This window comes from Gorilla gorilla, chromosome 5 (genome assembly GCF_029281585.2).
Source record: "Gorilla gorilla gorilla isolate KB3781 chromosome 5, NHGRI_mGorGor1-v2.1_pri, whole genome shotgun sequence".
Taxonomy (NCBI): Eukaryota; Metazoa; Chordata; class Mammalia; order Primates; family Hominidae; genus Gorilla; species Gorilla gorilla.
The window spans coordinates 33,124,436-33,151,114 of NC_073229.2; the positions used below are offsets into that span (position 1 = coordinate 33,124,436).

Sequence of the window (26,679 nt, forward strand, 5' to 3'; positions counted from 1 at the left end):
CAGTTTTTTTTTATTTTTATTTTTTAAACAAAGGAAGTTTTGTTGTAGATCAGAGAATGAGAGATGACATTAAATAATACTGTAGCTGTCACTTGATGCACAGAATTCATGCTTCTGTGACGGACAATTCCATATATTCCTCAATCAGTGACTTATCTTTTAAAATAGAATTTGTTGTATTTTTAGCCTGTGGGGTTGTTTAGGGTGGTGGTATCTTTCAGAGAGTGTTGCACATAGATAGATTACGAGGAGCCAGTTCCCTAGAGGAGCTGATGGGGAGAGAGATTTTCAAAAAATTCTTAGAAGGGCAAATAGGGTCAGCTGTCATCTTTGTTTATTTTAACCACTGTGAAATGTGGAAGAGAATGCATTGGTTTTTCATTGTCATGACAACAGAGGCTCTTCACACCCCTGGGCACAACAGGAAATGAACCCATTCATTTATCCAAGTGTGAGTCTCAGAATCCCATTATGTGAATTCCATGGAGTGTTAATTCAAGTATTTTGATAGAATGTTATTGTGTATTCTCCAGCAGTATTTAATAGTTGCCTAATCCTACTCAAGTCACTAAATACCCTTCTTGATCTGCTGTTTCCTCATCTATCAGAAGGAGATAAGATTTTCATCTATAGGACAGTGTTTCTCAGCTTTCCGTATCTTGGGCCTTAACCTCTGCTAGAAGAGGACTTTGAAGTTTTGCAGTCTATATAACTCATGAAATTTTTACTTTCTACTTCTCAAGTAGGTTTGGGTTTCCTTCAATAGAAAAATGGTTTGTTACTGCCAAGTGAGAGCCTTAATTCTGGCTAGTTTATTTTTGATTTCTAGAAGCTCTGTTTGGTTCTTTTCAAATATTAGGTTACACTCAAATGTTAGTTTCAATGTTTGTTCAGTGGTAGTTTCAGTGTTCACTGTTTCAGGTGTTAGTTTCCTGTTATGTAGATATTTTCAAACTTGGCTTTTGTTTTAACATAGTCTGATGATTCAAATTACTGACTGACATTTTCCCAGTTGGACATCTGCTGGGTTTTCCTCATGGTGCTTTATTTCCCTGAATGTGAAAAGTTGTTTGGGGGGGAATTCATTGAGGCCTGAGATGAAAAAACTCTTCTTACAGAGGGTTCATGTATGTTGTTGCTACATACCTTAGGGTATCATCAGTCCAACATTATTTAAACTAAATTCAGGGCTTGAGAGATGATTTTTATATTCCAAATCCTCGTGAGGGCCACTTAAGTTTTACAACTTCTCAGGAAAGATATCCAGCCTTTGGGAATCCTAGCTGAATGTAAGAAAGTTGTCTCCTGTTAGAGCCCCATTTTAGGGCTTGGAGGGTGGTAGGATGCCACCTTCCTCCCAGTGCCAGTGCTAGGGAAATCAAGTTCAGGTTTGTTTGTGTCAGAAGCACAAAAGTGGGGTCATTTCTCCTTGGGTAGGTCTGGGTTCTAGCTTTTGTTCTTAGAATTTCCATCAGTAATTTCTTGTTTGTTTATTACCTCATTGATGGCTTTAATGACTTGCTTGAATATCTTGGCCTGCTGTGTTCCTGGAAATGACTCATGATGCCATGCTTTGCTACATTTTATTTTTTAAATTTTAAATAAATACATTTTACTAATTTGAAATCGAGTAGATTAACAGTATAAGCTGTTTGGCACATTGGAGTTTCAGTGCCTTGAGGATGAATTCCAAATTCTTTTTTTTTTTTTTAAACTTTGAACTTCAGGGGTACAGAGCAAACCAATCCCAAAGCTAGCAGAAAACACAGAAAAGCTTTGCTGCATTTTATGGCTTCTATTGAAATGGGGAAGGTTTTCTTGTCCACCTCTCAGGGCGTGCGATGGAGGAGTGGCTCACTTCTTCAGTGCCCCGCTGCTCATACCTCTAGGGGAGCATACAGACGGGCAGGTTGTGGGGCTGCAACCCCACGGCAGTCTCTAGGGGTGAATGTTTACAGCTGAAGCCCCAGTGGGCATGTGTTACAGGGTGCTCCTTTAGTTTGCTGTCTATAGGCGGCTTGTGTTAGCTCAATTAGACTCCCTTCCTTGAGGACAGAGGGATTTCTGTAACCCGTGATCCTACCCTTGGTGTATCAGAAGAATCGGATCACACGTGGGCTTGGAGAATGATCGCAAGGTTTTATTGCATAGAAGTACCTCTCAGCAGATGGGAGAGCCAGAAGGGAGATGGTTTTCCCCTGGAGGCGGGCGGCACGCTGGTCGATGGCTTACTGGCCTGCCAGTGCTCTTCTGCCAGTGCTCTCCACAACCAGCCGCTTGTGTCGTATTCCGCTGATGTGTTCCTCAGGACGTCCAGCAGCTTGTGTCTATGCCTTGCTAAGGTCTTGGGTTTTTATAGGTTTTCATAGGCCCAGGATGGGGGCATGGCAGATCAGGGTGGTCTTGGAAAATGCAACATTTGGGCAAAAAGGCAGAAGTGCCTTCCTCACTTAGGTCTTGGGAGTAGAGCCCTAGCCAGGGGCCACTCCCTTCCTCTACCCAGCTTTTCCCTCCCCACCTTCCCTATCATTTAAAGGGACCATGCTCTTCTATTCCCAGCACTCCTGTATCACTTGTTGCCTACCACCTGCGATGCCCTGTTTGAGAAGCATGTTTAGAAAAATCCCAGCGATCTTTTCTGTTTCTAGTGGTGTGGACTCCTGCTTGGAAGGCTTTTCTTGTGATTTTTTTTCCCCCATAATGTTTATATTCTGTGTTTTCCTATTCCAGTTATAATGAGTTCAGTTCAGGGGAGAATGAGATTCAAGTGGACTGTGCTTCCGTGAGAGAGCAATTGAGTGCTCTCCTGGTCACATAGGTCTTGTACTTCTGGAGCTCTAAATGGAACCCTCCCAGCATATCCAGGTCCTTCTTAGAGCCCGACTGCAGGCCACCCTGTCCTTCAGCCATGTGATTTTACGGTTTTACTGTTCAGCTTCAGCATAGATTCTCCCTGGAAGCCCAGGGGTGTGTGTTCATCTGTTCCTCCTGGAAAGGTCCCTTGTGAATGATTGAGTTCCCAAGCCGATTTCTGTCCCAGAGGGAGGTTGTTTCAGGGACTGGTTGGGAAAGGCAGTCTCCACTGACTCCATGGTGTAGTCTAGGTCATACTTTATGTTGTGATGCTGTGACTGGATTATGTCGCACTTCATGAAACCTAAGGCTTCCTGTTCAGACCTGAAAGGCAGAAACTGTGTCTCCTTGTCTCCTTCATTATCCATTCCCTAAGGTCTGTCCCCTTTTCTGTCCAGCTGAATCATACCATGAACCCTTGGCCTCAGCTCCTTATGCACTGTCCTTTACACTTACATTGTGGAAGTCCTCCCTTAACCTAGTTAGTTACTAGGGTTGTCTATCTGCAGTGCTAGTTTGTGTAACATTCTCGGCTTTTAAAGTTGTATGACATAAAAAAATAGAAGAAACGTATTTTAAAAAGAGGAACTTTTTCTCTACCCTCTTCAGTTTTGGGGAGTCTGCTAATTAAATGGATGAAAGACAGATTAGCAAGAGGGAAAAAAAAAACAGATTTAGTTGAGTTCACAAAGAAATGTGACTCTAAGAGGAGGTTAGAATTTACCATCCTAGAATCGCTTGAACCCGGGAGGCGGAGGTTGCAATGAGCTGAGATCACGCCACTGGACTCCAGCCTGGCAACAGAGTGAGACTCTGTCTCAAAAAAAAGAAAAAAAAAAAAGAATTTACCATCCTAATGGGATGTGGGGGGCAAAAGGGCGATTCTGGGAGGACAAATAAATTCTTAGAAGAGGGTGGAGAAAGGCCACTTAAGAAGAACTTAAGAAGTGAATTTTTGGAAAGGTAAGTGGGCCCTTAGCAGAATAGATAGAAGATAGAATATTTTTGTCAGTGTCTGTTAGTATTGTTTTCCAAACCCACACAGGGTTAATGTCTTGAGGCCTGTTCTGGGTATGAAGTTACTATGGCTGCTTTTTGATGGTATTTTGGAAATGGGTTGGGGGGTGGTGGGATGGGGAGGAAACTTGAAGTATCCAGCTGGAAATGTTCTCATTTACAAATTGCTGGAGGAGAAGCCTCAGCAACCCTTCCCAGGACTGATATATGGCTAGGAGTGTGGAGTTTGGCAGTGGATTGACACAGTTAAAGATGGATGCCTCTTTGATCAAAGGGAAACCATTAGGGCATGTTTAGGCTGGCGGAATCGGAAAGTTGCATTATAAAGAGGGTAGTTATGCATCCCCCCTCCCAGTGCCTGTCACCCACATCTTTATGAACATGATTCTGCATTTGCCCAGTTGGCTGGCATAACATTCTGCTGAAGCCAGCAGTGAGGGAGATGTACGTACGTAGCTTTTTTCATCTGTGAATTGCAGAGCGGAGAAGGATGTAGTTCATTTCCATGATTCCTCTGCACATCATTGTTTCTGACCAATTTGGACAAAATGTGAGTATTTTTCTGACAATTCCAACTTCTTTGTTATTGTGGTTCCTCCTGGCAGCCCCCGCTTTAAAGATCCTTTAGGCAAATGTTATCCTTTCTCTTCAACGGTGGCTTGCCTTCCTGTGGTGGGGGCAGCATAGCTTGAAAAGAGCTAGGAAGCAGTTTCCCTCCACAGTATCCTTCTATCTGCTCCATTGAAATCCCTTACTGTGGCCATGCTCGGTGGCTCACACCTGTAATCCCAGCACTTTGGGAGGCCGAAGCAGGCGGATTGCCTGAGGTCAGGAGTAAGAGACCAGCCTGGGTAACATGGTGAAACCCTGCCTCTAGTAAAAATAGAAAAATTAGCCAGGCATGGTGTTGGGTACCTGTAATTCCAGCTACTCAGGAGGCTGAGGCAAGAGAATCGCTTCAACCCGGAAGGGGGAGGTTTTTAGTGAGCTGAGATCACGCCACTGCACTCCAGCCTGGGTGACAGAGCAAGACTCTGTCTCAAAAAAAAAAAAAAAAAAAAAAGAGGGGGGGTGCTTTTTCTGGTTCAGGCAGTGGAACAGGGGAGAATGAGGCAAACCCAGCTACAGTGCCTCTCATAGGAAGCATCACAACCATTAATTACTCCTGGTGCAAGAGGACTCAGTGAAGCTAGGTTTGAGGTTGGGGTAAAAGATAAGATTTTGGACATTGCTCATTTAAGAAGTTTTTAGCTGAAAAATCTTATCATTGGCTGCTTTCATTGTTGGAGGTTTATAAGTCTGTTGCATGGATCTCTATCCTCCTCCTGTACTTGCATTCCTGCTGTTATGTTTTATTAGGATGTCGTGCAATTTATTCTCCCGTTTCTTTCACTCCTGGTTATACTTTTGATCACCCTTCCCTCTGTTTTGTAATGCCATACAGAGAAAATGAACAGATAGTGAGGCTTTGTGAGGAACCTACGATGGATATGTGGCTGCAGCCTTCTTTGGAGGGTTTAAGCTGCACTGAAGGAGGCTGACCTTGTGGCTTTATCATTTCCTGTCTACAGACAAGGAAAATGGGCTTACGCAGGAGGGATTAATGAAGGACTTAATTGAACAGGAAGTCTTTGTCTTTTAGCCCTTCAGAATTACACACAGCTTGGGTGTTTTTATCTTGAATCCTGTTTAAGAGATTGGACTTCTTTTCTCAGGATGTTTCCGGAAACTGAGTGGGGATCGGAAATTGTCATGGAGTTAAAATGCTAAAGAAGAGGGGTAACAAGCCAGCTTCGTTGGATGAGGAGAAGGGCTTGTTTTGATTTCCTCATTCTTCCCAGTCTCACCCCTGGGAGTTTCTGCTACTGGCTTGGCTCAAAGCCTTAAAAACCCATGGAGTACTTTTATAATGTCACAGCAAACGCAAGCATGTTGTCTCTGGAAAGGAACTCTGAGGCACATGTGTTAAACCAGCAATGCTGTACCTTTAGCAGAGTGTCGTTGGTTCCGTGCCTGAAACACAGATAACATACTTGACATCAAGACCCCTTGTGAATCAGAGAGAATGACTTTACCTTCTTGGAAACGTTTTGACTTGAGATGTAGTCAGAAGATATTCTTGTCCGACCCTTTGAGGGTTCATTTAAGCCGTACGCAATTAGATGAACATGTATGTCCTGCAGATACTCACTGCTCATCTGTTGTCCACTGCCGCTGTCTACATATGTGACCTCTTTCAATTTAGTGCACATTCATGACATCAGGTGGATTCACAGCTTGCGACAGTGGACTGGTCCTTGGCTGATAAAAACTGGGAGGACTTTCATGTTGTACTGAGGCGAGGTGTCTGAGGTCATGGAATGGTTATTAAAATTGTAATCGAGGTAGAATATTGTGAGTTGGTGGAAGGTTTGGGCTGACCCCTTTGCATCCTGCCTCCCAGCCCCTCAGGTCCCTCCCTTTGGTTTGATTCAGTAATGCCATTTGGTTTCTGTTGTGTGGCCTGAAATATGGTACCATGTGCAGTGTTGAATGTTGGGAAAAATTTAAGGCTGCTTAAGGGATATTCTGGGCATTGTTAGAAAGGAAGTTGATTTGCTCACCTTACCCTGTTGCCCACTTTCCATTGGCACAGTTTCTTTGGGTTGTATTTAAATTTTTATTCCACTAATGTGTCTTCTAGAACTGTTACTGCAGCCAGTGACATAGATGCTCAGACACTGTGTCTGTAATAGCTCCAGTTTTTAAGTGGGAGAATGTGCCGTTGCTTCAGCATGAGAGAGCTCAAACAGTCAGAAGGCGGAGTAGAATTAGTTTTCCTAAAGTTCATTAGCTATTAGCAGATTTTTAAATTATGATTGTGTTTCCTCATCTTAGGCATTTTTAACAAATGTTGTCAGAGACAATGTGTCAGTTATAGTGAATCCTTTTCTTACAGAGCAGACTTCACTCCGCATTTTTGTTGGTGATAGTTTAAGTAATGCCCCATACTTTGAAAATCACAAATGATTAAGGTCCAGGCAACTAAATAAATTTCTGTCAGAGCCCCAGAATGTGGGTTTTCTGATACTTATCAAAAAAGGCTAGATGTTGTGGGTTTTCTGATACTCAGAAAATGTGATAATCAGAAAATGTAGGTTTTCTGATACTCACCAAAAAAGGCTAGATGCTGTGTGTTTTATCTCTAGCCATGTTTCTTGGGATCTAAAATAGCTGGATTGTATATTCCTAGATGTTTTCCATACAAGTAAAGAACTTTGGGGTGTAATGAGTTGGAGGGGTGAGATGGTATTACTAATAGCGTTTATAGACCTACTTTCTGTAAATAGTGGCTGGGTTGTTAACTGGCACCAGATTTTAGTGCAGGTCCTAAAAATTGGCTAATACCAGTGCTTGTCATAATTCAGCATTCCTTTTTTTCCCTTAGGGGTGATCCCACAGCTGGAGTGTAAAGACTCACTATTGCCATCTATTGGTGCATCCTGGCTACTTCATAAGATTTGCAGTGGGTGGGGAAATTGCCTGGGATCCCTTTTCTATTTGTTACCCTTTAAATGAAGAAAATCTGTGTTAGTGAACTTACTGCATGAGAGGGAGGACATGTAAGATGCCAGAGCCCACTCTGGTCCTTCTGGGACTTAGAGGACACTCTGAGTGCCGCCTTTGTGCTTTGGTCTGTCGTGTGCTGAATGGACGGTTAGGACCTCACCTACCGCACAACTCCGTCTGGTATGATATTTCTGGTGGGAAGTTTCTGCAGCTATCTTAGAAGCATTCCACTGGATTTTCTTTATTTATTTATTTTTATTTTATTTTATTTTATTTTATTTTATTTTTGAGATGGAGTTTCGCTCTTGTTGCCCAGCCTGGAGTGCAATGGCACGGTCTCGGCTCACTGCAACCTCCACCTCCTGGGTTCAAGTGATTCTCCTGCCTCAGCCTCCTGAGTATCTGGGATTACAGGCTCCTGCTACCACGCCCAGCTAATTTTTATATTTTTAGTAGAGACCATGTTAGTCAGGCTGGTCTCAAACTCCTGACCTCAGGTGATCCCCAACGCCTGGCCTGGATTTTTATTTTTTAATGAGCTGTATAGCATTGTAGAATACAATTTCTTCTTATATTTCTCTTTGGTTTTGAAAAAAAAAAAAAAGGGAAGTAAAACAGGATTCTCGCCTCACAGGGTCATTCCCTTTGCCTTTCCAAACATGCCCATTGCCAGGAGAGTTCTGGCAATTTGCAGTTGGGTGTTGAGTAATCTAAAATTGAGAGACTGCTAGGGTTTTTGTTGAAATGATATTTTAAAAACTAAATAGGGAATGCCATCGAGAGATAGTAGAAAGGAAAATTAACATTTTAACTCGCTCTTCTAGGCTTTTAAAACTGAATGTACTTAGATAATTTGTTCACTCCTTGTAACTACAACAGCCTATTAGAAATTATTTTGGCCAGATCCTGGCTGGATTCTGTAGCTACTTGCATGTGTTACTCTGACTCTTACTATCTTTATGTAGTCCCTTCTGCCTTAAGATCCATCTGCTTTTTGCTTGAGACTGTCCTGAGACCAGCAGTCTTTGTTGAGAAGAGTATTTGTGGCTCTTCCCTCCTGGGCTTGGAGTTGTATCCCTCATAACAACGGGGTTATGCCGTGTGGGGATGGCGGCGCAGACAGCCTTCCATAGGTGGTAAACTATAACTGTGTCATTTGTGACTGACAGAACAAAAGGGCTTTGTTGCCACTTTAATTGTTGATTAATGATGATCCCTCTCAAATTTGACGTGGTTGCTTTCTAGAACACAAAAGAAGTCAATGTCAGATGTTTCCTTGATCATGACAGTCATGATTTTCAGGCAGTCTTGGTTCTCTGACATTTCAGGATGCCATAGAAGATTTCAAGAAACATAATTGAATAATTTTATTAATTGAATAAAAAACTGTACTGCATATTACTTTTCATACTGTTTGTGCAGGATGTCACCAGCTACCTGAGATTTATATGCACCAAGTCATGTTTTATTTGGGAAAAAGCTCATACCTTGTAGATATTTAGTGCTATTATCTTTGATTTTTAAATTTTTTCCCCCCTCTTTCATATCTCCCCAATCCTTCCCTGGAATTAAAAAAAAAAAAAACAAAAGATTCACCTTTCTCTCTGATGCCTGTTTTCCACTTTAGTATTCCAAGGGAGTGAAGTGTCTGCGAGCAAGAATGGTGTCTTCCTGATGTGGTGGTGATGTTTGGATTTGCAAGGCTTGCCTTGTCCTTGGGCTGGCTTCTTCATGGATAGAGCTGATGAATATATTTTTAAGTAGTTATGTCAGCGTTCCTAAGGGTGACTCACAGTCCTGAAGTAAGTTAACGTGTTGCCTAAATGAGTTACTCCTCATTGGAAGGGCTAAGTGGAAGGAAATGCAGATTACAGATTGTATTGCTACTATTTAATCTTTAAGAGAGTAGGGGAGTGGATTTTTGGAATTGTGATATCTTTCTAAAATATATATGAATGAATTTTTCACCTCCCCCTCCACCTTCTAAAGTGCTAGGTGGTAGTACTGGCACTTTAAAAGTCAGTATATTTTGCTGTTTTACTGGCAGTTAGAAAGTTGGTGCTAGAAATCTTTAGCAATACTGACAGTTTGGAGATTTAGATTTTACTTCTCCAAAATAATCAGGACTTTTCATCTACTCTTAGGAAATGATCGATCCAAAAGAATTATTACAGAAATTACTACATTCAGGTACCACTTGTTTTTTTAAGAGGAGGTCAAAGATAACAGAAGCTTGGAGCTAGAGAGAGCCTTAGCTTCCCTTTTTTAAATAGTCCTTAAAAAAACCACCTAAGAAAAAAAGACCCAGCTTGCCCTAGGTGACAAGTTAGGTGAACTAAACTCAGATTTTGTGACACCACTACTCTTTTGCTTGTACCACTCTGACCAAACAAAACATCATAATGTTTCATCTTGAGGGGAATTCAACTAACAAAAGATTTCTTTACGCAAATTCCGGCTATGGCAAATGTTTACTCTAAATAGCTTCCTATGTAACTTAATTAAGACAAGTGCTGCAAATATTTAATATCCTGCGGTTTTTTGCATAAACAAAGTGTTCCATCAGTTTATGTGTAAAGCAAGAAATGAGGCTGTGGACCACTAGGGCTCCATCTCCAGAAGTACCATAAAGCAGGCATTCTGCGTAGGATAACTCTGCTTACAGAGCCAGCTGACCTCCCGTTTTGTCATTGTGTGATGCCCTCCCATTCTGGTAAATCAAACCCTGACCGTTTAAAACTGTGGGAACTGGGTGGGCCATGCGCTTAGAAGGATATGGTCTATGCTAGTGCCTCTCATTACAGAGTTTGCTATGAGTTGGTCTCTGCTAGCCTCTGGGTTCACTTGAGGATGTGTTTATTTTCTCTTTACTGTTCAGGATGTTTACAACCATTCTGTGTGGTTTGCTCGCAACTGCACTTGCATTTGAATTTGGTGGGCAGCTTGCCCTGGGTAGAGGGTATCCCTTGCCCGACCCCCCACAACCTCCAGTGCGCACACACACGGGCACACTCTTGTTTCTTTGAGTGGCTGCCAGGTTTGTAGTGTGTGTGTCTGGGGGGCGAATGGAGTGGGTAATTATTTTGGGGATGGAAACACAGGAAATTTTTTTTTTTTTTTTTGAATAGGCCTTTCAGCAAGTTGGCAAAGCTTCAGGGCCAGCTCCCACACCGGCACAAAGAGCGCAGCCATGCCGGTCATTTTGCATTTGCCAGACACGAACTGTCTGATTTTTTTTTTTTTTTCTGAGTGAACAGACCCTCCCTCCCACCCTTTCCTTGCCCTTTGTTTAGAATTGGGATGTAATCTAAATAATTGGATTTACCAGCTTACGTTTTTAATATTGGAAAATTGAGTTAATAAAATGATGTTTTGGCATGTACTTCCCTCAGCAAGGGAACAGCTGTGCATTCACTTTAAGCCGCCTGGTCCCCCTTGCTCCTGCTTGATCCAGCTGATTTGTGTGTCACGCCATGCCCTTCTTGGGTTTGCAGACTATCAGAAATCCTGGACAGAAATAGGATTTAATTAACCTGGAAATTGCTGTTGTGCTGCAGTTAGGGCTACCCTAGAGATTGAGTGCACAGATAGCAATAAGCTGGTTAACTCTACACTGTTGATGACCCCAGAGGAAACCTGGAGAAACAGTGCCACCCTTGTGTGAAGCTTCTAATGGCAGGATGCCCAGGAAGCTTCTAAATCAATCATTTGGGGAGGAAGGGGCACAGGGAGGGTATTACAAAAGAAAAAAGTATTTGGCATAGGACTGTTAGTTCATCCCTGGGGTTTCTTTACAAGCATGGTCTCGTGATTTATTGGTTAACTTTCCAAATAATGTTAGTGTGTATCTTGCTGTGCTCCTTCGTTCTCATAAAGGTGCTATATATTTTATTTTAACAACAAACAATGAAGATTGATTTTGGTAAATTTTTAAGTGGTGATACCTAACAGCAAGTGAGAGGTGGCTGTGGGAGGCTTAGCAGAAAAAGAAAGTCACCTTCCATGTAGCTTAGGGAGTGGATGGATGGGGAAAGGACAATAGGGATCTTTCCCCCTTCGAGCTCATGCAGCTTGATCAGGAAGTACAAATACTCTCTGATGTATGTGGTGGTCTTGTTGCATGAGGTGTGTCAGGAGCCGCCTCTTGGGCCCAGCGACTGTGGCCTGGGAACAGTTGTGCTGTGTGAGGCCATGCGGAATACAATGAAATGCCAAGGGCTAGAAAAGCGCCTTGTGCCACAGGGTGACTGTCAGCCGGAGGCAGACCTGATTTGGCTTCTGCGAGATGATGGTGAGAATGGGCAAGTGGCATGGTAAATTCTTAAGGGAGGGCCATGTAGGCTGGTGCCTAGTTGGTATTTTTTTGTTTTCCTTTTCAAATATCAGCCTCTATATTCAAGACACAGTTTTATTCTTAACGAAACTGAATTCCTGTCTACCTTCAGGTAGACTTCTGCTGGGATGGCTACTAACTTTACCTGGAGCACAACAATACCAAGGCTGCTCCTCTCCTGTTGCTATTGGATCTGTTGCACAAACATGCACCAATCTCCCTTTTCCTCTGAGTTGCCATTCAGTCTGCCCCTCTGCTCAGATACCATGTGTGTACTGTATTCTGTGATTCCTAAATCATGAGTGATGGGTTGTATAATTCTCAGCAACTATAGCAGTATAGTGTTCCTCCCCTCCTCCTTTCCAGCATCTACGGAGGGCTTGTCCTCTACACTTGGTAAGGCCTGTATATAGAAGTGGACCAGAAAGAGGAGACTGCAGTAGAGAGTCTTGTGTATACCAACAGAAGGGCAGAGCAATGGCTTTGGGGTTAGGTGGCTGGTTATGCATGAGGTACTGCTTTAGGATGTTCACCTCTCTCTGAGGAGGTGACTTCTGTGCAGAGACTTCTGTGCGGGAAGTGGCCTCTATTACAGAGTAACAGGCCTGGATTGTTTGCTTCTCTTATCTGACCTAGAGGATGAGAAGCCGCCAGGCATGGCAAGAGAAAGAGTATTCCAGATGGAAGGAGCTGTTTGGAGTAAGCAAGATCCCCTTGGACCATTCCTGCAATCCCTACCTTTATCTTAGGCCGTTTGTTGCCACATAGAATACACTATGGGATCCCATACACTCCCATGCACTCCCATATACTCTATGGGATCAAATCCGTAAATGGTCATTCATTTTAACACCTTTTCTCTTATTTTGAGACAGCTTAAATGGTGTTCACTCAGCGGGGCTGATTTTGGTTATGAATGAGGGGCCATGGAGCTCCTTGGCCTGGCAGCTTTTAGTGAGGGAGTGCACACCAGAAGGCTGTGCTCACAAGGCTTTGCCTAACCTGCCACGTGGAGGTGGCGTGGCATGACAGAGACAGCTCTCACATGGGGACCCATAGGTTTGTCTGCTGCTCCTATTTGTTTTGCCATCCAAGCTATGTGACCCAGGGTGGGTCTCACCCTTCTCCTAGTTACTCATGTGTACAGTGAAGGGGATCTTATTAAGATCCTTGAACATAACAAAGTGACCAGCCTTTCTTATTTCCCCAAACAAACAGCAGCTTGTATCTGTCTTCTTCTGAACTTATTTGAACTTTGTAGTCTTTAAATTCACATACACGCCCCCAGTGATGATCTGATCTGAAACGTCTATTCCCTCACCCCCACTGCGTCAACCCTATGTTGTACCATATTGTAAATAAAATGTTATCCTCTGAATATATCAACATACTTCTTCCTCTGCTGGTTTACATTTACTTGATTTGATCTTTTCACCTTGGCTTGCTGGAGGGCTTGATTTAATTGGTTTCATTGACATAAAGGGTACATGTGGAGTTCCTGGAATGAAGGTGTCTTCTGTAAGGGATCTCCTTGAAGAATTAATAAAAAATAAACATGAAAGTAAATTACTCCATGATTGCTACTTCCGTGGTGCATGTGAGGGACACACACCTTCTCTGGGGCTGTGTTACCCAGGGCAGGAAGGCCCATCCTGACTACATGCAAGGCCCAAGGCTTGGGAGGGCACGTATTTTATTTTTCTCTCAAACATTTATGTTTTTACCTCTTCAACCCCAGGAACCCCGTGCTCTCTCCACCCCAACCCCACAGTGATTCTGAACCTCTTTTATCCCAGTTCTTTTCATTTTTGCTGTAATAATGGAATGGCAGGTAGTGTTCTGTTGAAAATGCCAGTCAGCTGATGGCAGGGAGTGAGGAAATAAATGGTGTGGTGGGCGGGTATGCCGCCTCCCCTGGAGGGCTGAGGCCCCGCAGGCTGGGTGCAGCCTCACCTTTCTCCTCATGCTTGCCAGGTGACCTCCTCCTTTACCCCAGGCTTCTGCTGCTCCTGCCATTAGCATCTCTAGGTGCAAATATTGTGAGTTTTCAGCACATCCAAATCACTTTCTTCCATTTTCCTATATCCAGCATTCTAGAAGGAAACTCCTGTCCCTGAAGCCTGTCTGTACTGTTTGGAGGGCTTACTCAGGATTTGGCTGTGCCATTCAAGCTCTTTGGTTGTATGGGGCTCTTCTTAATCCCCGCGGGACTCTGCAGGTTGAAAAGCCACACTGCAGACCTACCCTTTTTAGACAATACAGCTTCTTCTGGCCTCTTTATAAAAGATATTGGTTTGTCTTGTTCTTTAGTTCCTGGTTTCATCTGGGTCTCACAAATGTTTAATCACTTGGGAGCTTGGCTTCTTCCTCTAAGGGGTAATTTATTTTACTGCCACTTTTTAATGTGTTATTGCCTTATTTTTCATAGCCTCACTGGGAAAGTCATCAGGCACCAAGCACCTTTTATTTGAGCATTGGTCGGAGCAGTTTATCTTTGAGATCCTGAAATTGTAAAATATCTCACAGTGTCTCGCTCCGTTGTCTGTGCTTCGTCTGTGTTTACTTGTTTCTCATTGTCGCTGCACAATCTTCTCATCGTGTGTAGCGTTTGTTTTCCCTGACTTCTAAAAAAGCTGTAAACCCTTAACATCCTGTTCACATGCAGGCAATATTTCTATAAAATTCCTGCAATACTCAGAGTGCGATTTGCGTCCATTCAAATGAAGATGTATATATTATGTAATTGCCAATTAAAAACACTTTTCAGTAGAATTAAAAACCAGCAATTTTTCTAAATACGGCACAACATTTCCTTTGTTTTAAAACAGTCTGGGAGGTTGGTGGGAAGGAAAGCCTCATTGGAAAAGCAGGGCAGTTGTGCTGGGTCAGTCTACCTGGCAGCTGGTTGGAATGTGGACCAAGGGTTCTGTAGCCTTCCCTCCTCTGACACTGTGTGCTCGAGACCTGGCCATCACCAAGTGCCTGTGAATTGATACAGAAATTGAGAGCCAGCCTTGAGAAACCTCTGCAGTTTGATGGAATGATTTTGTGTCTGTTGAGTCCCAATAAATTAGGCTTGTGTTTTGTCTTTTTAAATTGCTTTTTGCCCCCTTATTGTATTTTTTTTATGTAATTAAAAAAAAAGACATTTGTAACAGATGGAAAATTTAAAGGGGGAAAAACAACCAAGCAGAAAACTGCTCCTCATCTGTGATAGATGAAGCTCTGTGATTGTCGGAATATCCCCGTCACCCTAACTGCCCCCCACTTCATTGTCCCATGTGAAGATCCTGCCTCTGGGCTTCTGGTCTGTCATGTCTTATATAGAGGCAGGCAGTTGGTTGCAAAAAAGCTCTCTTTGTTCCCCATGACATAGAGATAGTGGCGTTGCCTGATCCCACCCTCCCCCTTATTTTTTAAAAAATAACACTAGGGAATTTCTGTTAAACTTGATTCACTTCCTGCTGTTACCTTGTTAATGTGACTGTTTCATATCAGTTATTCCTGGGTTCTAAAGTGCTTTTTGGGACAGGCGTCATGGCTCATGCATGTAATCCCAACACTTTGGGAGGCCAAGGCAGGAGATAGGCTTGAGGCCAGGAGTTCAAGACCAGCCTGGGCAACATGGGGAGACTCTGTCTTTATCCAAAAAAAAAAAAAAAAAAAAAAAACCCAGCAACAGCAACAAGCCAAAAACAGCTGGGTGCGGTGGCACATACCTGTAGTCCCAGCATTTAGCAAGGCTGAGGTGGGAAGATCTCCTGAGCCTAGGAATTTGAGGCTGTAGTGAGCTATGATAGCGTCACTGCACTCCAGCCTGGGTGCAGTGAGACCCAGTTTCAGTAAAAAGGTTAAAAATAAAAAAAAAGTGCTTTGTAATGACCTACATTGTTTGTAGATTTTTTTTTTAAGGACTATAGATTACCCACTAAGTAGTTGGAGTCACACTTCGTCTGTTTTGGTGGATTGTCAGTTTGTATCAGGAATATTATTAGACAGTAGTGTTTTCGATGGTCATAGGGGAGACGAGTAGACACTGCTTAGGACATACAAGGGAAGTTAAGGTTAAAATGAGATTGGAAATTCCTCATAACATTGTAGTACTTTATATTTGGGGAGTGTGGAGGATTTATGAGGTTAAATTTAAAGGTATTAGTTTTGACGAAGTAGGCAATCATTGTGTTTGTGTATTTTCCTGTAGGAATTTGTTAAATACTGTAATTTTTTAAAAAAATATTATGGCATTTTGAGCATCAACAGTTTAAGATACATGCTTACTATTTTATATAATCCACTCCCAACAATGTCTTTAAGGGAATACATCTGCTCTCTTTTACTTATTTAGTTTTTTTATTCGTTATTATTTTTGAGACGGAGTTTCGCTCTTGTTGTCCAGGCTGGAGTGCAATGGCGTGATCTCGGCTCACTGCAATCTTCACTTCCCGGGTTCCAGCGATTCTCCTGCCTCAGCCTCCTGAGTAGCTGGGATTACAGGCACGTGTCACCACACCAGGCTAATTTTTGTATTTTTAGTAGAGACGGGGTTTCACCACGTTGGCCAGGCTGGTCTGGAACTCCTGACCTCAGATGATCCACCCACGTCGGCCTCCCAAAGTGCTGGGATTACGGGGATGAACCACTGCGCCCGGCACTTACTTAGTTTTATTAGTTAATTGTCTTGAGTGGCGTTGCATTATCCATCCTACGTAGTGTTTGGGATTCTGATGAGGTCTATTTCAATCCCTGTACTGTGTGGCTGTTTCTTGGTTCTTTTTGATGTTTTTTTCCTGCCCTCAAATAATGTTTTTTAAATACCTCTATGAGCAGGTCTAGATGAACAGTTTAAAGTAGGACCCAGGTTCTCATCCTTGCAAGTGCTTACTGTTGCGTGAGTGGAGACCTTTACGATTAGAGGAAGAGGGACTATTAGGCAATTGACGATAAATATCAAGTTGATTGTATGTAAAGCAAAAATATGTTAGTGTTATTTATTGATGGAGAGAAAGGGAAATTTCTTATTGGCTACTATGTTAAAAAAGAACAGACTGGGCTGGGTGTGGTGGCTCACGCCTGTAATCCCAACACTTTGGAAGGTCAAGACTGGGGAGGCTAAGGCGGTCTGAGGTCAGGAGTTCAAGACTAGCCTGGCCAACATAGTGAAACCTCACCTCTACAAAAAATACCAAAATTAGCTTGGCGTGGTGTTGCAGGCCTGTAATCCCAGCTACTCAGGAGGCTGAGGTAGGAGAATCGCTTGAACCTGGGAGGTGGAGGTTGCAGTGAGCTGAGGTGGCAACACAGCAAGACTGTATCTCAAACAAACAAACAAACAAACAAACAAAACACTGTTCCAAGATCCATTAGGATTCGTTTTGATAGAAAGGAATTTCTACCTAAGATTTTCAGGTGAAAGGAATTGAAATGTACTCTGTAGTTAACAAATGGATAAATTAGGGAGTTAGCATAAGATTGTAATGGGAAAGAAGCCTGAAGATCAGATTAGCGCTATTTTCTGTTTTAATGTCTACCAAATAGTTGCAATTTGACCTTTTTGGCAGAGGGTAACCCAGAATTTGGGATTGGAGGGGGCGTAGATAGACTAGAGACATACCTTTTTTTCTGTAGTACAAACTTGAATTGTTGTAGTGAACTTTTCGTGGCTGAATTTAGAAGTGGCGACAGGGACACTGATGGCTAAATAGGCAGAGGTGACCTGGATGTAATGACACAGAAGAGATGTGGGTATGGATTCGTGACCCCATTCGATGGACGTATAGGATGTGTATAAATACAGCAGGATAATGTAGTGTTTTCTTCTTTACTGTCAGTTGAAATAAATGAATACCATTAAGCTGATGATGTCAAATACCGTGTGTAGTTTTTAAATACTCAGGCAAACATAGTGTGTACATAGGCATGTATTTCTACACACATGTATACACATGTCCCTGACACACATTTTATATCCATGTACAAAACATAGTCCTTTAACCAAATTTATTGCGCTTGAAAGTAGGCCTGTGGTTTATGAGAGTGTGAGAGATATAGAACCTTAATTAGAAAGAGTTTGCTTGAAATAGGATCTTTTTTCCCCTTATGTGTCATGATTTTATTGCCGCACGTAGGCCTATATCCTCCAGTCTCTGCTTAATTTATTTTTAATTTTCTTTTGCTTTTACAGGCCCAGGCTGCAAGCACAAAGGAAGTTTGCTCAATCTCAGCCGAATAGTCCCAGCACAACTCCAGTAAAGATAGTGGAGCCATTGCTACCCCCTCCAGCTACTCAGATATCAGACCTCTCTAAAAGGAAGCCTAAGACAGAAGATTTTCTTACCTTTCTCTGCCTTCGAGGTAAGACTTTGCAACGATCGGCGGAGGTCTACGTGGAATCTACGTGTAAGCCTGAGGTCTACGTGGAGTAACCTTAGCTTTACTCTCTGCCATGTTCATTTTTCTGTCCCCAACCTGGGTTGAGGGGGAATTGAAAGTGAGAAATCCCACCGAGAGATTGCGTGCTGGGTGTGGCTTTTGAATCATCTGTTAAGTTTTATTTCCTTTTTAATATGACTCTTACACCCTACTTCCTGGCTTCTCAATGCACAATTATGCAGTTTCTAACTTTGACTTCTAATTTGATTTCTCTCCACCACACCACCACCTTGACACACACGCATTGCTGACTTGTTTTGTAAGGCAGGTTTTTCTTGATGCAGGACTTTGTGCTTCCTAAGGCCTGTCAATAAGCCGTGGTGATGAGGGACTTACGGTTCTCTCAGCCCTATATTACGTTAAGGAAAACAGTACTGGTACTTTCAGAGTCTAATTGACAGTGCAAATACTGGTCCACGTTTCAACTCGGACCAGTTAACAGAGGCCAGGTGGATTTGGGATCTGCTGAATAGAGTTATTTGTGAAAGTGTTTGTTGCAGTTTCCTTATTACTAAGTTTTCTAATAGCTGTGAGGAAAGAACACAGAAGATTGAGAGAATAAGGAGTCATTTCTGGAGGAATGATAGAAAATTTAGGAAGTCCTGAATGCAGAGAGTTCCTTGGGTGAGGTTATTTGAGAGAAAATGAACAGAAGGAGAGGGCCTTTGCTATTGGACATCTGTGGGAAAACCTTGAGGTTCATAGCCACTTTTATTTGATAAATATTTTGATAATTTATTATTACAGACAGATTTTAAGTTAACCTTAAAAAGTTTCCACCCATCATCCCTCACTCAATACATTAGTGTGTGTTTCCTTCAAATAAGTACATTTTCCTATAACTGTCAAAGTTAAGAAGCTCACAGTGATACATGGCCCCCCATGCAGTCCTCAAACCTCTGTTTCACATTTGTTCTGAAGGTGCTTTGTAATGTCCAAGTTTAGAGCAAAAGGACCCAGTTCAGAATTAGGCGATGCCATTAATTGTCTGTAGTCTGCTTAATCTGGAAGAGTTCCTCATTGTTTGTCTTTGACCTCAACACTTGAAAATTACAGGTCAATTATTTTTTAGAATGTCCCTTAATTTGGGTGCCTGGTGTTTCCTCATGATTACATTCTGGTTTGTGTTCTTGGCAGGAATGCCACAAGGGAAGTGATTCCTCCTCCTTGTTGTTGGGTCCTCTGTGGGGATACACAGTTCAGTCCTTCCCTTTCCACACTTGTGTTCATGCTGATCATTCGACTGTGGTGGCCCTGTTAGGAGTAAAGTTGCCCATCTCAGCCTTTGCAGTGTATAAGTGTTAAGAGAGGATATTCTTTGAAACTAGTACATACTTCTCATCATCTTTATCATAATTGTATGCGTATGGGCTTCCTATTTTATTCAAAGGGTTATAATCTGTTACTCCTATTATGTATTCTGATGTTAAGATTGTCCCAGATCACCGCCTCATCCGTGGATCCTCATCAGGCTGGCTTTTTATTCCATTTGACATGTCCCTGTCATCCTTCCAGCCTTGCTTCTGGCACAACAAAATGTTCCAGGCTCATGGTGTACTTTCCCGCCCTCAGTCCTGGAATTGGCCATGTCTTCAAGGAGCACTGCTTTCTTATAGGGACAAGTACTGTTGAGGAGCCAAGATCTGGGCACTAGGGATGCTGGGAACTATGGGAATGTCATTTCTCCCAGGTGCTCTTAGTAGACTGAGGTTGCGTGTTTATAGGGGCCTATCCGAAGTTCTGTGTATATTAAAATCCGTGAGTTAGCAGCCATACCTCCAATTTCAATTTAACACTAAGGGGGGTTCATGTGCATTCATCCCTGAGGAACTTGGCTCCTGTAATTCTTAATATACTTACTTGCTCTGTCTTTTCAGTGTAATCCACCTCCCATCTCTGCTTCTCTGCTGCCCCCACGATGGGAAACTCAGCCCTGACACCCCATATGGTTGCTCCTCACCCCCTCTCCTTGCCCAATTGCCATGCCTTACTAATTGGCTTTGGGACTGAATTGTTGGGGGGGAGATTTTGACATTATAGGATAGTTCTTGGTGATTCTTAACACATAAGAAAGGAGAGTTATTAATGTATTTGTTAGAAATTTTGTAGCCCTTGTCGGTCGTTGAGCCTTGAAAACAGGCAGATATGAGGTAGGTGGGGTTCCCACCAGTTTATCTCCATTAGCTTTTTTGTTTGTTTTTGGAGACAGGGTCTTGTCTCATATCAAAATAAGAGGTTGTCCACTTCTGGAGTGCAGTGGCACAGTCATGGCTGTAAGCAGCCTCGACCTCCTGGGCTCAAGCCATCCTTCTGCCTCAACCTCTCCAATAGCTAGGCCTAGAGGCGCAGGCAACCACACCCAGCAATTTTTTTTTTTTTTTTTTTTTTTTTTGGGGTAGAGAAGGAGTCTTGCTGTGTTCCCCAGGCTGATCTTGAAGTCCTGGGCTCATGCAATTCTCTTGCCATCTTGGCCTCCCAAAGTGCTGGGATGACAGGCATGAGCCACCATGCCCAGCCATCTCTGTTAGTTTTTACATGGATTTTGGCTGAAAGATTCTCCTGATCTTGCATGTTGAGTATGAAGATGGAAAGGAAGCTGTGAGAACTAAATATGACAGAATCTTGTGCTGGATTGGCTGTATACAGAGAGAAGAACATGGCCACTAGACTGTGAGGCTGGTAGAGTGTGGTGTGATGATCAGGAATGGAGAATGAGTGGGATGTATACTCAGAAGGATGTATTTGCCCTAAAGGAATCTTTGAAGGATCAGCAGCAACGTGATTCAGGTATATCTAGCCGCGCTTGGTTGTGCCGCCTATAGTCCATCTCTGTGGAGGCTGACACAGTGGAATCCTTGACACCTGGAGTTTGAGCCTGCAGTGAGACATGATTGTGCCTCAGCACTGCCGCCTTGGCAATTAAGTGGCGCTTTGTCTCAAAAAAAAAAAAAAAAAAAAAAAAAAAAAAACAACCAATGGTGATATGGGACTCTTAATTTGTGACTTTGGTCTTGCATGGCTTAAAATTTTTTTTAAATGACAAATAATAATTGTACATATTTATGGGTCACATGATGATTTTGTGATACATGTAAGTGATCAGACGAGGGTAATCAGCATATCTCTCAAACATTTATAATTTCTTAGTGTTGGGAACATTCAACATCCTCCTTCTAGGTGTTGCTAACTGTAGGCATCCTATAGTGGGATCTAACACTAGAACTTATTCCTCCTATCTAACCATAATTTGGTATCCTTTTCTAAATATGCATGGCTTTTAAACGTAATTGGAGCCAGGTGTGTTTTTTGAGACAGAGTCTCACTCTGTCACCCAGGCTGGAGTGCAATAGCGCGATCTTGGCTCACTGCAACCTCTGCCTTCTGAGTTCAAGTGATTCTCCTGCCTCAGCCTCCCGAGTAGCTGGGATTACAGGCGCCCACCACTACGCCTGGCTAATTTTTGTATTTTTAGTAGAGACGGGGTTTCACCACGTTAGGCTGATCTCGAACTCCTTACCTCAGGTGATCTGCCTGCCTCGGCCTCCCAAAGTGCTGGGATTACAGGCATGAGTCACCATGCCCGGCGAAGCCAGGTTCTTTAAAGAGTAACTATGACTTAACTAGTTTGGCTACTTTTGGGAAAGGAATTTTGATGTCTAAAATTGCTGTTGGCATTTTGCTTAGTAAATAATGAAATAATAGTTTCTGCCTCCACCAGTCCACCAATCCCGTTTCATTAGGATGTCTGAAGATTGCTCTGTTGATTATGGAATTTAGTTAGGCAAGTCTTTACTATGGCGCAATTGTGACTGTTGTGTTTAGTTCTCAAAGGTAGAGAAGGAGAGAAACCCATCAGGGAATGTCTCAGTGATTCTGCGTAGAGAGGAATATGTGTGTTTGTGCTACATGTACTTGTGCGTGCATTATCTTATCACATTATATTTTCTGAGGTTCTGGGAAACCTGGAGAGTCTTTTAGTTGCAGAGGCATGCTTATTTATTGTTCAAATAAATGCCATCTAGAGAAAACATTACCAAGTAAGTACCTGGCTTTGAAGTTTCAGGATTCCAGACAGAAGAGAATCATCTTTTCATAGATAAAATTTACTTCTTTTAGATGTCAAATACAAAAAAGGCTTAAATAATTGAAGCCTAGGAGATGTTTAAAACAAATTTAAAAAAATGCTCTGAACCTTTGGAAATGAATTTCATTTATGAGCTAGGCAATAAAAATAGGCTTTGTTATTTGTTTTTCTGTTCGTATACAATATTGTACTGTTTTGCTATTTCTCTTATACTTTTTTTAGATATGAGGTATTAAAAATGAGTCATCCTGGCTTTAAAATACGATTTCTTTTTTTGTCCGGGAGGATAAGTGTGTTTACCTGATCTGACTCTACAAACCCCAAATGACAGATGATGCTTATTATAGCTTCATGACCCTGAAAATCTGATGGATTTGGTGGCCTTAGATAGCATCTTTTAATAGGTAGTTTCTTGAGCTAATTAAAACCTGTATTTCAGTGTGTACAAAGGTTACATAGTGATCCGTGTTGTTGTGGTACTTTAATAATTTTATTTCCATTTTAATTTAAGAAAAACAGGATGTTAAGCTTTTTTTTTTTTTTTTTTTTTTTTTTTTTAACAATCATAAAAGTAGCTCCTGTTCATCTTGGGAATATTGGCAGAAGAAAGGTAAAGAAGTAGGCAAAAGAATGCATTCAAAATAGCATCTCCACCATCTCCCAGAGACGACCGCTGTTAATTACCTTGTTTGTGACTATTTTACTGAGCATTCTATGTGTATGTATAATACATATTTTTCTTGAAATGATATTGCATTATACTTTCGTTTTTGCAGTCTGATTTTCCTACTTAACACTGTCACAAAAATGCCTGTCATTTCATTTTAATAGCTTATGTTCCATTTGGTGAATGTCTCATAATTTATCTAATTCCTGATGCACATTTAGAGAGATTTCCACCTTTTTGATATCCACTGCTAATGACGCATATCCTTAGTTAAATCTTCACCTTGTTGAAGCCCTTTCAGGGAAAGTTGACAGTTGGGAATGCGATTAACCTTCTTACACCTGCATCCTAATTCTGTTCTTTTTTGGTGCCGATTCCAAAGCAAACATAGCTTGTCACATCCCCAAGCCGCTAGTGTTCACCATAAAGAGCTCAGTCAGCCCATCACCCTTGGGTGACAGCGAGCACTGTGAGGGGTAAAGAAGGCAGTCTTTAATATGCTCATTATTTATAGGGAAGAAAGTCTGGCTGCAGAAATAATGAAGGAAGCAAATCAAACACCTGGAAGTGATGTTTGTTGCTAAGGATCCAGGTCTTTTTTTTTTTTTTTTTTTTTCTTCTCCAGTCCTCAATTATTACCTTTAATATTCTCGGCACTTCTTTGGGATTTGGAAGAGAATAAATCGTGAGGCCAAGGGTAAGACAGCGAGTGGAGTTCTTTAAACCTTGTTTGTTATCTCTTAATGACAGTGAGAAATCTTTGAGATGGGGAGGAAAAACCCTATACCATTAATACTGGGATTAGTATAGATATGTAAACACCCAGCTAGTCATTCTGAGGTTAAAAGCTTTAGAAATCTAAAACAAATTTGTTTTAAGACACTACCAGCTAAGTCTGCAAGGCTCTTTCATTTCCTATTTAATATTGTGACCTAAAATTTCTACAGGAAAGGAGGATGGGATGAATAGTGCAGCCGGCCCGAGGTATTTGCCCGCAGTGTATTTATCTTTAAATAGCTGCTTTGAAGGGGTCCACATGTCTCTTGCCAGAGGCATAATTAGTATCTTTCACTGGCACACGTGGGGAAGAGGGTTTTGCGCTTGCTGCATGCAGTGATTCGTACCATCGCCGTATTCCCTGTCACCACTCTCGTTATTCTTAATGAGTTCTGTCGTCTCCTCTTTGTTCTGACTATGATTATTAACAGATTAAAAAGAGCTTAATGTAGCAGAACACTGGCAGGTTAAATGATTCTCTTATTTACATTTTCCTCTTTACGGGGCACTGCAAACAAGGGGATTCCCAAAGGGGACTCCTGAAGCATGCAAACCTACATACACAGTTCATTCCTATGACTGTGGGCATCACAGTTCAGCGTCACAGCTCGGCACAGTGAAGAGAGTGTTATTATGGGGAATTCCTCATAAATATCCTTACTGTCAGCCGTTGTGAAGCAATGCTGTCTTGTTTTGGAACTGCCTGCCTTTTGTTTCTTCTGTCTTACAGAATCTTTAGTGATCAGCTGTCATTCAATTGCTAATTAATTCAGCAAACCTTTATTAAACTCTTTTTGTATGCTAGACACCTAGAAAACAGATTAGACACAGGAAAGCAGTATTGGTGGTGGGTGAAATTGAGGATATAACAATAAATGCGTGAAAATGCTGGGATAGAGGTGTGTACCCATAAAAGCAGGAAGGGAGAGGCTCTGGGATGGCTGCAAAGGAATGCTGACATTTGCTGCAGGTCTCGCGTTACAGTGCATTAGGAATCTTTGCAGAAAGAGGATAGTGCTGGGAAGGGGTTCTACAGAAGCAACTGCCAAGGCATGGATTGATGTTGGAGGTCCTGGAGTTAAAGCAAGAAAGTTAGGATAAGCCTCAGATTCTGCATGCCCTGGGCTAGTTACTGGAGTATCCCTTGGCGTTCTTCAAGTCAGGGGTGACATCATAATACACCTATGAGGTTAGGAAGATGTTACTGGCAGCTCTGCAGAAAATCGATTGAGGCTGCAGGGAGTTCTTTCTAGGGGCATTGGCAGAAGGCTGGCATGTCTTGGGCAGATGATTTAAATATTTCTCAGCCTGAGCTTCCTCATCTGCGAGATGGATATTCTAGAGTCTATAGCACATAGTTGTTGCAGAGCTAATGGGTATGAAATAGCCCAGAATTGATACCTGAGGCGATCATCCACATATAGGCATCCTTTGATAACTCAGAGGACTGATTTATGGACCTCCTTTTGATACCAAAATTCATGGATACTCAAGTCCATTATGTAACATGGCACATGTTATTTGCATGTATGCACATCCTCCTGTATACTTTAAATCATCTCTTGATTACTTATAATACCTAATACAATGTAAATGCTATGTAAATTTGTTAGACAATATTGTTTAGAGAATAATTACAAGGAGAAAAAGAGTCTGTATGTGTTCAGTAGAGATGCAACCGTCCCTTTTTTTGCCTGAATGTTTTTGATCTACAGTTGGTTGATTCCATGGGTGCAGAAGTGTCTGATACGGAGGTCCAACTGTACATTTATTTACCATTTTTTTCCAGTGAATTGAGGCAGAGGTAGTGGAGAGGAAGATTATTAGATTTTGGATTTAGGTGGAACTGTCTAAAAGACCAGCTGAATTGGCCACAGGTAATAGAAGAGACAGCCAACCTGTGGTGTTTTTTCTAAAGAGCATTGCTGGCCTCATTGGCAAGGAACACATATTTTGATGTAGTCCTAGCCTTGAGTATTGAGGACTAGGATTTCTAAGTAGGGCAAATGCAAAAGCCTGGGGTGATTTAGAGGTCACAGAATGAAAGGGGATTAACCTGCCAGAAAGCAATTAAGTAATCCCCCAATTGCAAGGAACACTATGGTGCTAATAATGAGCTTCCTTGAGCAAAACGGGAATACTTTACATTATGTAAACTCTTTGGGGAGGAAAGCACACTGTCTCCAGTGGTACACAACTTTTTTTGAGGGTCTCCGGAAGTTGTTGCATCTTAGTTTTTGAGAGCAGCAGTAGTGAAAGTGTATGTTTGAGAATGGTGTCATCACTGCCTAGAGGCTTTCAGTGGTCTTAACGTTCTGCATATGCTTGGTTTTCTCCTAGAGTCAGTTACTTAGCTCAGTTCTGCTGAGCTACCTGTTTCATTTGTTGGGATAGTTTATCAGTTAATAATGAAGAAATCTGAAACCCTGAAATTTTTGAGGTCTGAGGAGGGGAAGGATGGATCACTTTTATTGGCCCTGTGACCTTGATCAGATGTTATTAATAAGACTGTGGGTCATTTTGCTGTGAGGATTCTCCCTGCTACAGGCCAGCTGGCCTCTGACCATGTTGTGCCCTCCCTGAAGATAAGGCAGGCTTCCTTTTTGCTGCCAGTGAGTACTGGCACAGATTCAGTAGTACTTCTCAGAGTCATCTCTGGCCTTCTCCTTACTTTCTAGAGAGTCCTTGAGTCTTTCTGAAATCAACTTAGAGAACATGGAAATAAGAATTTAAGTATGGCAGTGCTGTTTTGTTGGCCAAGCACCTTGCTGACTGAAGGGGTTTCATTTATAGCACTAAAGTCCCTGGTGTCTGTGTCCCGCAGGGAAGTTGAGTATTCGGCTTCTCTATTGGGAACTGAGGAAGGCCTCACATGATTCGCACAAAGACTTTTGTCTGTAGTGGCTGTTAGAATGCTCATTTTGTTGTTGTTGTTGTTGTTTTGTTTTTTGAGACGAAGTCTCCCACCCT

The 26,679-nt window shown here is 42.1% G+C and overlaps 1 protein-coding gene across 8 annotated transcripts in view; it reads left to right on the top strand.

Moving 5' to 3' along the window:
• Positions 1-26,679, top strand: part of JARID2 (jumonji and AT-rich interaction domain containing 2) — a 274,358-nt gene that overhangs the window by 185,639 nt on the left and 62,040 nt on the right. For all 8 annotated transcript variants that reach the window (XM_055390668.2, XM_055390669.2, XM_019029679.4 and 5 more), the window contains one exon: positions 17,934-18,103. In XM_055390668.2, the coding sequence (XP_055246643.1) occupies positions 17,934-18,103 (170 nt within the window). The remainder of the gene's footprint in view (positions 1-17,933; positions 18,104-26,679) is intronic.